The 15,368-nt window shown below is 51.2% G+C and overlaps 1 protein-coding gene across 6 annotated transcripts in view; it reads left to right on the forward strand.

Annotated features, from left to right (window-relative positions):
- ARHGEF18 (Rho/Rac guanine nucleotide exchange factor 18) overlaps positions 1-15,368 on the forward strand; it is a 50,714-nt gene that overhangs the window by 5,836 nt on the left and 29,510 nt on the right. For 3 of the 6 annotated variants that reach the window (XM_040086548.1, XM_040086547.2, XM_040086545.2), the window contains exons 2-10: positions 1,530-1,666; positions 1,967-2,466; positions 4,070-4,280; positions 4,916-5,030; positions 5,671-5,728; positions 5,939-5,983; positions 6,261-6,341; positions 6,704-6,809; positions 7,291-7,465. In XM_040086548.1, the coding sequence (XP_039942482.1) occupies positions 1,652-1,666; positions 1,967-2,466; positions 4,070-4,280; positions 4,916-5,030; positions 5,671-5,728; positions 5,939-5,983; positions 6,261-6,341; positions 6,704-6,809; positions 7,291-7,465 (1,306 nt within the window). In that variant the 5' untranslated portion in view covers positions 1,530-1,651. Of the gene's footprint in view, positions 1-1,529; positions 1,667-1,966; positions 2,467-4,069; positions 4,281-4,915; positions 5,031-5,670; positions 5,729-5,938; positions 5,984-6,260; positions 6,342-6,703; positions 6,810-7,290; positions 7,466-13,824; positions 13,894-15,368 lie in introns of those variants that run through there. The other 3 variants (XM_040086546.2, XM_040086550.2, XM_040086549.1) reach the window with 3 other exon arrangements.

Genomic DNA, 15,368 nt, shown 5'->3' on the forward strand with positions numbered 1-15,368 from the left:
GGGGCTTCGGTGGTTTCCACTGCCCACCGAGAGCTTTGGCTGCTGTCTCCTACAAGTTCATGCCAAAGTCTGTGCTGGTTCAAGGGTGTATTCACTTCAAAATGCTGATTTTTGATTGCAAGCTGAATCAAGGTGCTCTGAAGAAAGCAAAAGGTGATGTTTAATAGCTTACCAAGTCTCTGCCAGTTGCAGATGCAGCTCAGGGACATCGTGGGCAAGAATTGATCTATTCATTAAAAATGTCATGTGAGCTAAGTTTTACAGCCTTGCTAGAAAGCTTGTTTCAAATTTTCCCCGATCTTGTAGCTAGAAACCCCTCAATTAAAACAGTGCCTTCAGAAGTATTTTCTTTCTATATTATTTATAGTCCTTCTCTTGAAGCCATCACAGACATTTGAACACACTAAATGCTCCTTAAAACAGAAAATCTGGCATCTGCAGTGTGCAGTGGGATCCAAGGAACAAACCTCCAAACTCTCCCTCACGTTTGCTGCCTTTTTTTAATTGGCACCATGCAATTCCTGGCTGACTTGTGTAGCTTTATAATCCACAGCAGGATGCAAGCTTTCCAAGAGTGTGTTTTTTAACAATGTCTTTCTTAGGTTAAGGTCTTTATGCTTGATTTTCCTGGAGTGTGATGGGTTTCTAGCAGTTTCCTGCTGGTTTTTTTCCCATTGGATAGTTATGGCTGCTTACAGTCTCTTGCTGTTGTTCTCTGCATCTTCAGAGATCCACCACAGTGCTTCAGCCAGCAGCCTGGGTTTTTTTTCCCTTTGCCTCAGCCCTTTGCCTCAGCTGTGTGTGTCTCGAAGGAATAAAAAGCCTCCATGAGTCATGCATGGTTCAGGGATTGTGGCTAAGGTTTACAGTGTGTCTCGCTCCACAGGAATGTGCTTCAGTCAGCTGGTCCATCTATTGTACCATGAAACACATCCAGACCTTGGTTGGTTTCTCATTGAGTTACCAGATGGTACATGCCCACTCAGGTTCACACCTGAGAGGGGAAAATCCACCTGCCTGGGGAAAATCCAGAGGAGTGATCCAGAACCAGGAGAATGATGTGCTCCCAGTACTGCTTTGCATATTCAGTATTGTCTGGAGCCACCAATTTGCCTTATCCCTGACTGATGAAAATAAAACCACCAGTCAGTATTTTTATTCCCAGATTTCTGATTTAAAGGTCCATAATGTCAATAACAGACATCAAAATGTGCTTAATTCTTTTACTGTGGAAAAAGCCTCTGCAGCACAGGACACCCTTTGAGGGTCTGGCTGCGAGAGTGCACGCCTGGTCTGTCCCCTTGGACATGCTGCAGGGACGAGGTTTCTGCTGGCAGGAAATCCCTGCACCAGGTTCCTACAGGTCAAGGCTGCTGTGGTCTGGAGATTGCCTGGCACTGCCTGTCTGTGAAGGAGCAGAGGGCACGTGGAGCATTTCAGCGCTGCCCGATGTCACCTGTGGGTGAGCAGCTGGTTTTCCATCCCTCCCAGATGCCTGGATATGTGCTGAGACCTTCTGTGTCTTGCAGGGTCCGACTGCAAGCCGTGCTTACGAGAATTCACTAACCACCACAGCCCTGCCTTGGAGTATCCCACCCCCAAAAGGTTCCTCCCATCCCTGATCGCTGAGGATGATTCCTTCTGCACCAGCATGGCCGAAGACAAGGCAAGTGTCCTCTTTCCTGCTGCTACCACCGTGCAAGGCAGAGGCCAGGGGCAGCAAAGTGGGTGGTCAGCACCATGTCCAGAGGGGTTTGTGGTGGAGTAGGAATAGAAGAAAATGGTACTGATCCAGATTGTCAAGGAATGCAAGGTTATGTTGCTGTGAGGGACAGCAGGGGAGGGTGACTATTAGAGGGTCACTTGCAAGTCTGGCCCTGCTCTGCACCCCACTTTCTGCATTGGAGGCGTCCCCTTTGCAGGGCTGGTGTGGGGCTCTCAGACAGGATTTGTGCTGCCTTTGCAGGAGGACTCGTCTTCCACAGAGCTGGATGTGCCAGCACCAGACTTGCACAGCAGCACAGAGGATCTCCTCTCAGACTCTGCTCTCCACGGCACGGAGTATTACAAAGATCTGGGACTCCTGAGCCTGCCGTCTGCCAAAACAGCGCCAGACACGGCAGCACAGCCAGAACAAGGATCCCAGACTGTGTCTGCCCTTCGCTCATTGGAAGAGAGACCAAGGGCTCTGAGCAAACTGTCTGTGGATGTTGCTTTTTCCAATCCCGTTTCCTGCTCAGTACATTACGGCAAGGCTGACTGTCGTTTTCTGAACAAAGAACACCTGTGCCCCTGTGCAGCCATGCCAGATGATGGTACCAGCACTTCTGAGCATCCTGCAGAGACAGACAATGAGCTGGACCTGCAGGAGGCCCAGGATTTCTTCCCCACGCTGGTGAGATCTATGTCCACGTCCCGGAGGCACAGCTGGGAGAGCCCTGTGTCACCCGTGGACTGCAGGCGCAGGTACGGCGGGACTGTGAGTGGGATTTGATGTACACAATGCAGTGGAGGTGTGAGGCTGAACATCACACTGCCCACAGCTCCACATGCTGCTGGGTGGTCTCCCTCGCCTGTCAGCATCTGCCAGAGCAGCTGGACACCCACTGCTCATGTTGGGTGCCATGTGGAAGAGGAAATGCTAGGGCAGCAAGAGGATTTAATGTCTCCTTGGAATTAGGAAGACCCTCTTTTCTTGGTGTTGGGGCTGGGAAGAGGATCTCTTTTCTGTCTGGAGGGAATCTTGAGCAGCATCTGTTGCCCTGATGACCTCCATCCTCTGGCTCAAAGGGAATGTTTCCCATCAAAGAGGGATTAAGAGAGCTGTCAAATCCTTTTTCTTCTTGTCTATGAGTTGGCTTGGTGGGGCCTATGCCTGCAAGGCTGTGCTCCAGCCCTCTGCCCTCCACATGGCTGCAGAGGAGGTTTGTTTGTAGCACGGTGCTGAGCTGTGGCTGGGAGCAGGGTCAGGCCTGGCATTCCTGCCATCCTCTGCTCCTGCCACATGAATGCCTTGAGCTCCAGGTTCCTCCAGGGATGCTTTCCCTCCTGACAAATGTATTGATCTCCCAGCTGACTGGGATTTAGGTGCAAGCCAGCAAGGACTATTTTTATTTCTCCTCCTTATACGGTACCCTAAAATTATCTCAGCCTGAAATCTTGGCAGTCCATTTTCAAGCTCAGACTTTGGTTGTCAGACCTATTGTTGTCCCATGTGCCATGGATCATTCACAGTTTGTGCTGTAACAGGCACATGAGTAACAGTGGCATGGAGTGGCTGTCGGTGTCAGAGACACGTTCTGTCCCCTTGCTGGGTGATGAAGCACGTGTGAGCAGGAGGCCAGGGAAGGGGAATACACCCCACTGTTCCCTAAGCAAATGCTTCCTGAAGCCTGCCTGTGGCAGCAGGAATGAAGTGACAGTGATCTGCAGACAAAACCCATGCAGAGACTAAGATTTTCCACTGAGCTTTATCCATCATTTTGCTTCTGTGTTGTTGTCACTGCAGCAACACTTGGTGTGCAGGACACTGAGGTACTGGGGGAGCTGGTCCACCCCTCATTTCATAGAAAATAATTTTTTCCCCTTCTCAAAGCAGGGCCCTGGTGGGAGCAGGATTTATGGCATGATGCCACAGTAGTGATGTGATAAACAACATCATCTGCCACTTCTAAATGCCCAGAGGGACTTTCCTGGATGGCAGCTGACAGGGCAGCAGCTCTGGGGCAGGCAGGACAGGCTGCTGCCAGGGTGGCTGCACAGTCTCAGGGGTTGCTAAGAGATCAGTGTGAGCAGTCCAGCACTAAACATCCCGGGTGACCAGGGAGCTGGGGACTCACTGGTGGCAGCCAGAGAAGCTGTTTTTAACAGGCTCAAGACTTGGAGTCCAGGCTGATGCTTCCTGTAATTTCTTTTCCCACGTGCCTGCTGTGGGGAGTCTCCTTGCCCCAGCTGCATGAGCTTGTCAGGACCCCCCAGGCAGGGACATTGCAGGGGCTGTGCCGTGCTGGGCACAGTGTGTCAGATCTGCTCAGGTCTGCTCTGAGGATTCTTCCTGTCCTCTGGTTAGGTTCAGCCTGGATGTCACAGAGCTGGGCAGTGACCCAGAGCAGGACGATGTGGAGAAGAGGAGCCAGTCCTGCCTCCAGCCTCATGTGTCCCTCCAGCTGCCCAAAGGGGAACGGGGAGCCTGGAGCAGCGGCCGGGGTGGCACAGTGATCAAAGTGGAGATAGAGCCGCTGCACCCAGACCTCGTGGCCAGCCCCAGCTTGCAGGAGGTGGTGAGTGTGGAGGGCTGGGTACGGGGGCAGCAGGGCAAGCTGGGGGGGGCAGAAAGCAGCATACACAGGTGTCAGCTGCAGGCTGGACTCCTTCAGTGCCAGCGTGGAACCTGCAGGAATCTCAGCAAGGATGGGCTTTTCCAGATAAACTGCCCCATCTTGTGGGATAAAGGCCCTGGGAGCTGCCTGTAGTACAGCCCTCTTTTCCCATATATTTAGCTGGAATTTCCCCTCCCTTGTGCCTGTTGCCCCTTGTCCTGTCACTGCAGCTCTAAGAAGAGTCTGGCTCTGTCTTCTCTCTAATCCTCTGTCAGGTAGTGGAAGACAGCAGTGTCACCTTCCCCACCTTACACACTGCTTTGCTTTGGGGAATACCTTTAGATTCAATTAATATTAAAAGGACAATTGCATCGCAGTGCTACATGTCCAGTAAAAGCGAGCAGTGCCTAAGAAGGTTTCAGGCATGAGTGTGTCTTGCTCCAGGAGCTTCCTGGAGCCAACAAACAGCTGGGCCTAATGGTGTCTTGCATCATAACCCTGACAAAACAAGAGGGAAAGGGTGAAGAATCAGCTATGATGGAGGCCCTGTTGGTGCACAAAGCACCAAAGATTTCTGTGACTTTTTCCTTCTCCAGAAGTGTGTCAGCAGCAGGAAGAGGCTGAGGTCCAAGTCTGTCCCATTAGCCTGTGAGACCGTTGCCTCTCCCCAGATACCTCACGGTTTCAACACTTCTCTTCCAGCTGTGGAAGGTTGGTATAGACTTCATGCCATTAAATGGTTCAAGGTGTGATTAAGAAGATAAAAACCTGGAGCTGTAGCCTCCAGAAGTGTGGACGGCCTCTGCTTTCCCTTCCACGTGGTCCCAGGAGCTGCTGAAATAGAAATCCAAGCTGGTTCTGAGTCTGGCCCTGGCTAGCAGTGCAGTCTCAGCTCAGACATGCCCATCCCCAGTGACATCCCCCACATAACCTCCCTGTGGCCAGTGCATTGGTCACTCCCTACTCAAGTCCTACCTGTGAGGATTGCCCTGGAGAAAAATGTAGTGATTTCTGAGCCTGGGAAGCGGAGGGGAGGCTGGCTGCCATGGGGAGGGGCTCTGGGGTGGTGCCAACTCCTTCCCTAATGCAAGCAGGACCCTCAACAGCAAATATAATACACACTGGGGAGGTGAGGGGTAACACAGAAAAGTGATGTAGCCTTCACTTCACTTCCCTCACAGAAATGTAGAGCAGAGTCTCCTTCCCTGACTGCTCCTGGCATTTCTTCCTCACCAATCAAGACAGAGTGGGAGCCCAGCACAATGGTTAACAGGGTCCAGTTGCATAGATTGCAAGGTGGTGCTCTGCAAAGGCAAACCGGGATCCCTGCTGAGAGCGTTTTGTGTTGCAGGTGTTGAACCCCCTGCTCTGGAGATGCTGGAGAAGGACCACGTGTCCCCAGACCATGTGTAGGTATTGTCAGTCCTGGCTGGTTTGAAATGAGGGGGATCTTTGAGTGTATCTGAGCTACTGGGGATGCAACAGCAAGGGAGATCCCACTCCACGCTGAGGCACAGCTGAGCAGTTGGTCATAAACCAGCACCTGAGGCTTTGTGGGGTGCAGAATGTGCAGGGATATTTTCTAATCCCTTGCTTTTTTCTTGCCCCATCCTTGGTAGGTTAATTGTCCAGAAGGTACTTCAGGAGCTGAAGCATTACCATGGGTAAGTGTGTGGGACAGAGACGTGTGGGAAGGTCAGAGGTCTGCCTAAGACCCGGGAAAGGACACTTGGTCCCTTGAGGGGCAAATCCCCAGGATACTAGAATCACTGATTTATTCCAGTGAAACCAGGGTAGAATTGCCATGAGAAGGGCCATTTCATGTGCCTCCTCGGTAACTCTAAAAATGTTCCTGCCCCATCTAGAAAATGAGAGTTTCAGCTGGCCCAGAAGTTCTGCTCTTGTGTTCTTTGCTGTGTCTGATGCCTTTTCCCTGCCCAGGGTGAAGCAGAGAGCTTGCGTGCAAGAAGGCAACGATTCTTCTCAGCAGAACCTCACTTGGTTTGAGTTCCTGTCTAATGAGTAAGTGAGACAGCGGGTGACACACACTTCGTGTTCTGAGAGCAGACTGATTTCAGGTCCCCTCCATGTAAGCTCTACTGCCCCACTAATCCTGTGTGCAGGACACTGGTTATCAGCAGGGGTTCAGCCAGGAGTGTGGCACTGAACAAAACCTGCACACAAAGTTTGAAAGTTCAGCTCCTTATTTGCAAGGGTCTCATTAATAAATGACATGGCTGATACCCAACCAGATCCTCCAGGAGATGGAAAGCTCACACTTGGGGTCCTAAAGTAATGCTTCAATGAACTTCATCAGTGATCTCCCTAAGCTGGGCTTGGTCAGTGAATTTCCCCCTTTTTAAGATATTTTGGTCTCCTTTCAGAAATGAGGATAGTGGGAAGAGCGATAAAGCAGAGAAAGGCACAAAGGTGATGCGACGTCTGAGTTCCCTGCGGAGTCGAGTCACTGGATCCTGGCAGAAGGATAAGGTGAGAGAGAGATGATAATTTGTGGAAGAAGTTGTTAAATTCTTGAAGTAGAAAAGAGGATTTGACCGTAGGGAACAGTTAGCTGGATTGCTTTGGATGGCTGATGGTTGGTCAGCAGATGCACTGTGACCCCTAAAGTAGTGCAAATGACCCCTGAACTCCAACCCTCCTTGCTCCAGGGCATGTTCTGGATGCCCTTGGCACTGTTGTGCACAGCAAGAAGAGTGCCTTGGCTGGGTGATTGCCTGGATCACTCTTTGTGGCAGGAGGAGCCCGCAGAGGGACAGCCAAGGGTGTCCTTCATCACAAAAGGACTTAGACTAGAGGGACTGACCCAAGCTTTGGGAAGGCATTTGGGAAAAGCACTGTCATCCCACTGTACCTGCTGCCCACCAGCTCTCTGCTTGTTTGTACCAGTGGGGAAAGGAATGTGTGGGCAGTGCAAGGCCTGTGACTGGGCTGTGTTCTTCTCTTTTTCCAGGGTAAGAACAAAGAGCTGCTCAAGGAGAGAGAGAAGGAGAAAGAGACAAAGGAGACAAAAGAGAGGTGTAAAGATATCAATGGGCACCAGCTCGTGCCAGGGGTTTTCTCCAGTTGCACCAGCTGCTCACTGTGTGCCAAACCTCTTGGGAATAAAAGTGGTCTGCAGTGCCTGAGTGAGTATGGCTGTCACTGCCTGGCTCTGCCCCAGCCTGCGCTCCCTGCCTGCCCTCCAGCCCAGGCTGTTCTCCTGCCTAAACCAGCCCCCTGGATTGCTTCACTGCTCTGCCTGGCTCGACTCTACCCCACCACTCTGCTTGGCCTGGCTTGCTTGTTTCTCCAAATAGTCTAAATGATCTCTGAATCCTGCCTGGCAATTATTCATCCTCATTTTCTTTGGCCACTTGACCATTTCCTGCCCCTTTCCCCCAAGGAGGGTTCTAGGTCAACTTCTCTTTACTAATTTTTTTTTTTTTTTTTTTTTATCATGAAGTTCTGCTTTGCCTAAACAAATATCCCAACTGCCTGAGTGTAGCTGGATCTTTTAGGCTGATTTTCACAGCCACAGTGATGTCTCAGCATCCGCCCTGTGCGTGGGCACAGGGATTTCTAGAGCATCCAAAACTTTATTAACTAACAAAAAGTCAAATGTTGCCTCCCAGGACATGCATGAGTGAGACTGTTGCTTTTCAGCTCTAAGTAGTGCCAGCATGCATGGGCCTCTGTGCTCCCACTGCATCCACTGTGGCATGGCTTTGGCTGACAAACCCTGTCCCTCCTCTTGGGGGCAGGTACTCAGGGCACTGAAGAATGTTTTCATTCCCAAGGGATTGTCTGTGGGCAGAGAAAATTTTCTGGAAATGAAAGGATTGCTCTCTTTCTCCACCCTGTACCCTCCAGCAATGCTCGCTCTCTCAGAGGCTCTTAAGGTCAGTAAAACCTTTCTGGGGCATAAAGGGACTGATTGCCCTCAGACGTGTGGTGAGAAATATATTTTCCCTTCAGGGCAGCTGGAGGGAAATTGAAAAGGGGCACAGAGCTGGCTATTAGTGAGCATTTTTCAGGCATCACTGCAAAAAGTAGGAAGCAGGGAGCTGAATAAGAGTTTTGCAGATATTTAGAAAGAACCTAAACATTATGGGAGGAGGCAGAGTTGTGCCTTGTCATTCCTGTGTGAGGAATCTCTCAGCCAGAGGCTCTGTTTGCAATCCTGCATGCTGCTTTACAAAAATATCTTAATCTGTGAGGATACAGGCAGTCCTTGATACCCTCGAGCATGGAGCCATGCTCTGTATGGTCTTGGGAAATCTGAGGGCATTTAGTGTGAGTGATTGTCCTCTGAACAACCCTATGGAGATCTGTGATCTGGAGTTGGAGCTAGCTGTTGAAATGAGAGTGTGGCTCAGCATGGTTTGTCCATCATAAATACACAGGGACTGGACATGAGTTATGGTAACTTTCACCTTGTTTCCCAGCCCTTCCAGGAGGAATCTGTGTTCTGTGAACATTCAGGAGAACGAGGTGGCTGAGGCACTGGTTTGTGTTTGGGACTGTGACATCTCCTTTGGCTCTTAGCTGCCCGGACTAACACAGGGGGCAGAGCAGCACAGCTTGTTTTGTAATGTTCCCTTTGCAGTGGCTTGAACTGAGGCAGGGTTCTGAGATGTCTGTTAAAATTAATGGGCTGTCTGTGGTGGGAGCTGGGCTGGGACTTGTGGTGCGACAGCTGATGGCCTGAGAGTGCCTATATTTGGATGATGCTGGGCTGAAACCTTTGCGAGCTGCTGCTGAGCTGGTAGTTGATATCAGCAGCTCCCGTTACTGCAGCTCCGAGCAGTGTGTGGTCTCCTGACTAGTCCCTGATAGAGCTCTGGAACAGCAAGCCCCGGGGGCACCGGGAGGCCGGGGCAGCAGGCCTGCTTTTCAGAAGTGTGAGCAGCTCTGTCAGGCTCAGCCTGAGCCATGGCTGCTGCCAGGATGGGAGGGTATTTGGCTGCGCCTCTCGTTTTCTCCTCCTGAACTCACATTTGACCATCCCCACGCCTCGGCCCCCGGCCAGCCCTCGGCCCATCGCTGGTCAGGTGCTGTTGTTGCTGTTGTTGTTGCTGTTGTTGTCTCCGTGGTATTTTTAACTGCAGCACCACCACGTGGTCCAAAGCAAAACGGGCTCGTGGAAAACACAGGGAAAGATGGTGGCTAAGGAAAGGGATAAGCTGAAGAGGGAGGAAGGCTGGGAGAATGATTGCAAGCCTGAGGTCTTTCCACTGTCCATTAGACACGAAAGGTCTGGTGACTTACATGGCTGTGATTAGCTGGAGGAGCGAGAGCTCTTATTATCAGAGATACTAACAGCAGGAGGAATTCTGCATTTAATTCAGAACAAAAAGCCCTTGTTCTGTTAGAAACATGTGTGAGCTGTGAAGAAAGTGGGCAGCTCAGATAGCCTGGTACTTGGTAACTCGTTTCTCTTCCCCACTGATTCCTCCCATCCATCCTCACCCCACACGACACAGAATCTCCCAGGGGAGAAGAAGGCTGTGCTGTGTGTCGAGAGTAGAGATTCACGAGAGTCTCTGCAGCTCACAGATGTGCAGTTAGGAGCCTGGTCGGGATGAAAAACAAAGAGGAATGATTGCAGTCTCAGGGATCTTGACAACAGTGGCCACCCAAACTCTGCCGTTATGTAAACTATGAACTGTGAGCCTCTAGGTTTATTGTTCACCTGGAAATGAGAAAGCTTCTCTTGAGCCTTTGCTATCATGGATAGAGAAGGTTCTGTGCCTAAATTAATCCTCTCTTATAAACATGCTTCCAGAGTTTATGCAACAAGGGTTAGATGAGTCCCAGGGAAGCCCTGACAAGAGGAGAGCTCTCCAAGCAGGCTGTGCCATGGAGGCGAGCCAGGGATATGCTGTGGAATACAGATGGAAGGAGTATTGCTTCCCTTGAGCTTGAGCACTGGGGTAGAGGTGGGTCTTCTACGTCTTTAGTTGACTGTCAGTCTCTATTACTTCATGGGAAAGACAGAGCCCAGGCCCCCACAGGGGTGTCAGATTGACCATCCTCTTCAAAGGAAACCTATCGCTGCAACCAAAGTTTTGCAGGCTTCAGACAAACTCCTCTTTAAGAGAAGGTGCTCAGTTTAATGAATCTTCCTGAACAATATAGGCTGTGCTGGACTGTCCACCTGTCCTAGGCTGACCCTTGCTGGCTGCTTCAGTGCACTGGCTGATCTCTAACTGGTTGCTGTAACAACTGGTCTCCGGGATTTATTTAAGGCGCATTGTGAAAGAGGTTTGGAAAACCATTTCCTTTCTCAAAACAAGAAAGAGAGAGGACACGGATTTCTGCAGTTTGTCAGGCAAACATCCTCCACCCATGGCCAAGGAGAGGCCAGAATACCTCTTGGTTTAGACCTGAAATTTGGTGTGAAATTCACCTTGCACTCAGCACTTGTGCCTGCAGCGTTTTGCTTTTGGATTCCCAGTGCAGTACCAATAAGCTAATAGGTGACGGATAGTTTTGGCTTACGATAAGGAGGAATTACTTGATTTTCTGTCCTGAAATTTCTGTTCAGAGCCCACACAGAGTCCTGAGAAATCTGAAAAGCAGCAGGCAACCTGGAACTTTGCATTTCCGTAGAGAGGCACAGCTGCCAAAAATCTTCTGTTTTGGGGGGAAAAGGAGGTTTGGCTGCTGTAACATGATGACAGTGATAAATGGACTGGGAGTCCCTCTTGGAATAAACTATTACTGACAGGAGTCCAAATAAACAGAGGCAAAACCAGAGTGGCTGCGTCGGGATGTGGTTAAGGTGGTTCTGAGCCAAAGGATCTGAAGCAAATGTGAAAGTGGCTGCAACGCTGGTTGCACAGGAAACACTGAGCTGAGTGTCCTGACACAGAGCTGTCTCAGCCAGCTCGAGAGAGCTTAGAAAAGGAAACCAAAGTACATCCTATTCTCAGTGCTTCTCCTTTCCTGCTTCTCAGTTTCTTTTTGTGTCTGGGCAGTACTACCTTGATCTGGAGTACCTCCAAATGCTGCTCCTTCCATTCCTCGCTAAAACCTGAAGATCTTGTACACTCGAGCTGACAACTGCATAAGGACAGTAATCAACCCAAAACACATTCTTCTATTACAGAATTACACAGGATGAGACAGCTGGTACTATTCTCTTCTTTGCAATCCAAACCTTAGCTCTAAGCTACGGAGTCTTGGAGCTGGCTGCTGTGCCAGATTTTGCACTGATTTTGTGGCAATGCCCTGAGGCTGCACAGGCACAGCACGTCCTCTCCACAACAGCTGCAGTTGAGCAATCTGCAGTGCTTTACTTTTATATTACAGCAAAGCACAGAGTTGGAAGTGCCTAAGGATTAATCAGTCACCAAGTGACAGCCAGCTGTTTACCCCCAAACCACTTTATGCAGTGATCATTTCTTAGTAGTGCTGACAGGCCCCAATAAACAATTGGGACCTCAGTGTACTCAGTCCTGTAGAGAAGCAGCACAAAAGGGAACATTTTGGAAAAGCTTGCAACTATGAGATGAAGATAAAAAATAAAATCCAATAAACAGGTGGCAGTGTGGAAACCAGAGATCACATTGGCCTCATGGCAGGGTTTCATCACATCTCCAGCCTATACAGTGGCAAGTTCTTTCAAAGCAGCATGGGAAAGCTGCAGGATGGATTTTGAGGGAAGTTTGTAATCATGTATGTTGTGTTTTCAGGCTCAACAGGCAAGTAGGATATGTGTGATTTAGAATATGACAAACTTCCCATCTGCATTGTAAACCCTCAGAGTGAAATTGGGAGGGGAGGATGGGTGGTGAGCTCTTCCCAGTTTTCCTGCCTGCACTGAGTACTCCAGCAGCCTCATGCTAGGACATCAAACCCTCTTGGTGTCAGGGTAAAGGTGTTTTTTCCAGCAAGCACTTTGGTTCTATGAGTCAGTGCATGGATCTCCTGCTAGGGAAGGTAATTCCCCTTTGCTCCCATCATTTGTCTGTGCAGGGGTCACTGACAAAGGCCTGGGCAGGCAGCTGCTGTTGAAGGGCAGATAGGAAAGCCAGCACCTGCCAACCCTGCGGGCACTGCAGCCTTGCCTTGGCAGGGTGTTCATAAACACTCCAGCACGTTGGGATGGCAAATCCCATCGGGCTTTTAATAACAAATTATGTATTTCAAGTCCCAGGCAATGTGTGAACACACATGAAGTGCCACGCTGAAGGTGTCACTGGGGCACCACATCCCATCCTCTTTTCTCTGGAAGGAACCGTGTGCCCTCTCTGAGGGGAAAGTGTGGGCTAACGGTGGCCATGTACCCTCCCTGAGGGGAAAACGCAGCTTGGGAGGGCCGTGTGTCTTTCCTCAGAAAAGTCATGGGTTCTGGGCAGCCGTGTGCCCTCCCTGAGGGGTAAACGCAGGCTGAGGACGCTCATGGTGTCCCCGAAGGGGACATGCAGGTTGGGGGCCCTGTGCCCTTCCTGAGGGAAGGTGCAGGCTATGGGTGGCCATGCCCTCCCTGCACGAGGAAGGAGCAGGCAATGGATGGTCCTGTGCCCTCGCTGAGGGTGAAACACAGGTTGAGGATGCTCGTGCCCTCTGTGAGGGAGAGGTGTGCTGGGGGCCCTGTGCCCTCCCCGCAGGAGAAGGCAGCAGGTTATGGGTGGCCATGTGCCCTCCCTGAAGGAAAGTGAGGGTGGCTCAGCTTTTCCTGGTGGAAAGCGCAGGGCTGGAAGGATGGTGTGCCTTTCCTGAGGGAGGAGGACAGGTCAGGGGAGACATGTGCCTTCTCTGAGGGGAAAACAAGAGCTTTGAGAGGCTCTGCCCTCCCTGAGGAGGGGAGCAGCTGGAGTGGCTGTCTCCTCCATGAGGAGAACGAGGGGGTCAAAGGATGGTGTGGAGGGCGCCGCTCCACCCTGAGGAGTGCTCTCCCTCAAGGAGGGCGGAGGCTGTGGGTAGTCGTACCCATCCTGAAGGAAAACGCAGGCTAAGGGTGGCCGTGTGCGCTCCCTGAGGGGAAAGCGTGGGTCACGGCTGGGTGTGCTCTTCCCGAGGGAAGGAGCAGGCTAAGTGTGGCCGTGTGCTCTCCCTGGGCAGCAGGCACGGGCTGCAGCTGCTCATGGCGTCCCTGAGGGGAAAACACGGGCTAAAGCATGTCTGTGTGCCATCCTTGAGAACCTTGCGACCTAAGGGTGCTCATGCCCTTCCTGACGGCTAAGAGCGGGATATGGGTGGCCAGTGCCTTGAGGGAAAAGTGCAGGGTTAAAGGTGTCCGTGTGCCCTCCATGAGAGAAAAACACGGGTTAAGGGTGTCGGAGTGCTCTCCCTGAGAGAAAAACACGGGTTAAGGGTCTCCGTGTGCCCTCCCTGTGGGGAAGGAACGTTCGGGCTGCGGGTGCTCGTGCTCTCTCCCTGAGGGGAAGGCACGGCCCCAAGCTGTCCCTGCGCTGTCCCTGAGGGGCCGGGACCCTGCTCGGCCGTGCCGCGGCGCGCAGGCGCACCCTCGTCCCCATTTTTCCTTCCGGGACACGGGGGCGTTTCCTGTTGCTGTGGCGGCGGCTCCCGGGACCGAGAGGGAACCGGCGGCTCCCCGGGGAGTCCGGTAAGAGACCGGGCTGTCAGCGCGCCCGCCGGCCCCTGGCTCCGCTCCCCCGGCCCTAGCGAGCCCCCGGGCACCAGCACCCCTTCCCCGGGCCGCGGCGCGGGGACCGCACGGCCCCGGTCCCTGTGGGGGCAGCGGGGGCTCGGAGGGCTCCGAGGGGTTCCGGCGTTTGGCCAGGGCAGCGGGTTGATCTTCGCTTTGCCCCAACGCCGCAGGTTTACAGCCGTCCCGACCTTTGCAGCTCAGGGCTTCAGCTGCGGGACGGGACGCAGCTTGAAAGATGCAGTGTTTACAATAGAAAGCTCTTTCAAGGGCTACGGAAGGAGTGAAAAAACGTTGATGTGTGCGGTAGGGAGGCGAGCGGCTGTAGCCTGTGTGAAACCGGCTCTGTTTATGCCACAGCTTGAGTCTGAGCATCCTTGTGATCATTAAATCCCGCACCTCGTCCTCTCGGTTATTACACCCATTGTATATACTGGTGCTGCAGGAGCGACAGAAGTCTGGGATGTGCGTGAAGAGATCTTAAATGCGTTAGGGAAAAGGTGGTGAAAAGTTCCGTTTGTCCACAATTGCGAAGTCTGACCCATTTTAAATATTCCACGGCTCTGGCTCCTTGGGGAGAGGAGCGGGAGATGGTATCAGCTTAGCTTGTGTGTGCTGAAAGGAAACGCTAGGAGTGGTGATGGATTTTGGAGGAGGAGCAGGGAAACAGGCAGTGATTCGAACAAATAGCTTTCTGAATGTTTCTGGTACTATATTTGGGTTTGCTGCTCTAATAAATAAGCATAGTTTCTGAATATTATTTGAAGATTTGGTATGTCACCAGGAGAATAAAGGGCTGCTGCTTAGTTCCTTTTCACTCCCCTCTTAAGAGAGTTTTATGGGAGGCTTTTTTATTTGGCCCTTTTTGTTTCAATTTATAAAAGTAATAGTTTCTCTTTGGCACAGTAAAATAGGAGAAACCTGTGAAACATTGCTCTCAGACAGGAGCCATCGGACATCATGTGTTGTAGTTCCACCTACTGTTTACCTATGAAATATTTTAAATACCTTTTACGATTGTCATAGTTGCTGCTTCAGTTCTGTATCATAGACTGGGGGAAGGGTTCAGCATGAGAGAATTGAATTGGGGCTCCTGTTTCTTTTAGGATAACATGCAGATTTTATTTGGCATTGTTTAAAAACGAGAACTATTGGTTGTTTATGTGTTTCTGTGCCTAAAGAAAACCCTGTGGCCACCAGACTTTGCTCTGTTGGGAGTCACACAACCCTTCTCTCTGCTTCCAGTGGATATTTTGACAATAAAACCAGATACAGTGAGCAAGTAATTATAGGTTGTTTTGGAGACAAAGAGGAATGCTCTAACAGGGAGGCTGAAACTTGATAATTTAGTGCTGTTGCTCTCTGGCGTGGACTGTCTCTGTTGCAGAATGTGAAGTATCTCATCTCCCTGCACCCTTCCAGTTTTTGGTTTC

Source organism: Hirundo rustica, chromosome 26, assembly GCF_015227805.2.
Source record: "Hirundo rustica isolate bHirRus1 chromosome 26, bHirRus1.pri.v3, whole genome shotgun sequence".
In the NCBI taxonomy this organism is placed as follows: domain Eukaryota; kingdom Metazoa; phylum Chordata; class Aves; order Passeriformes; family Hirundinidae; genus Hirundo; species Hirundo rustica.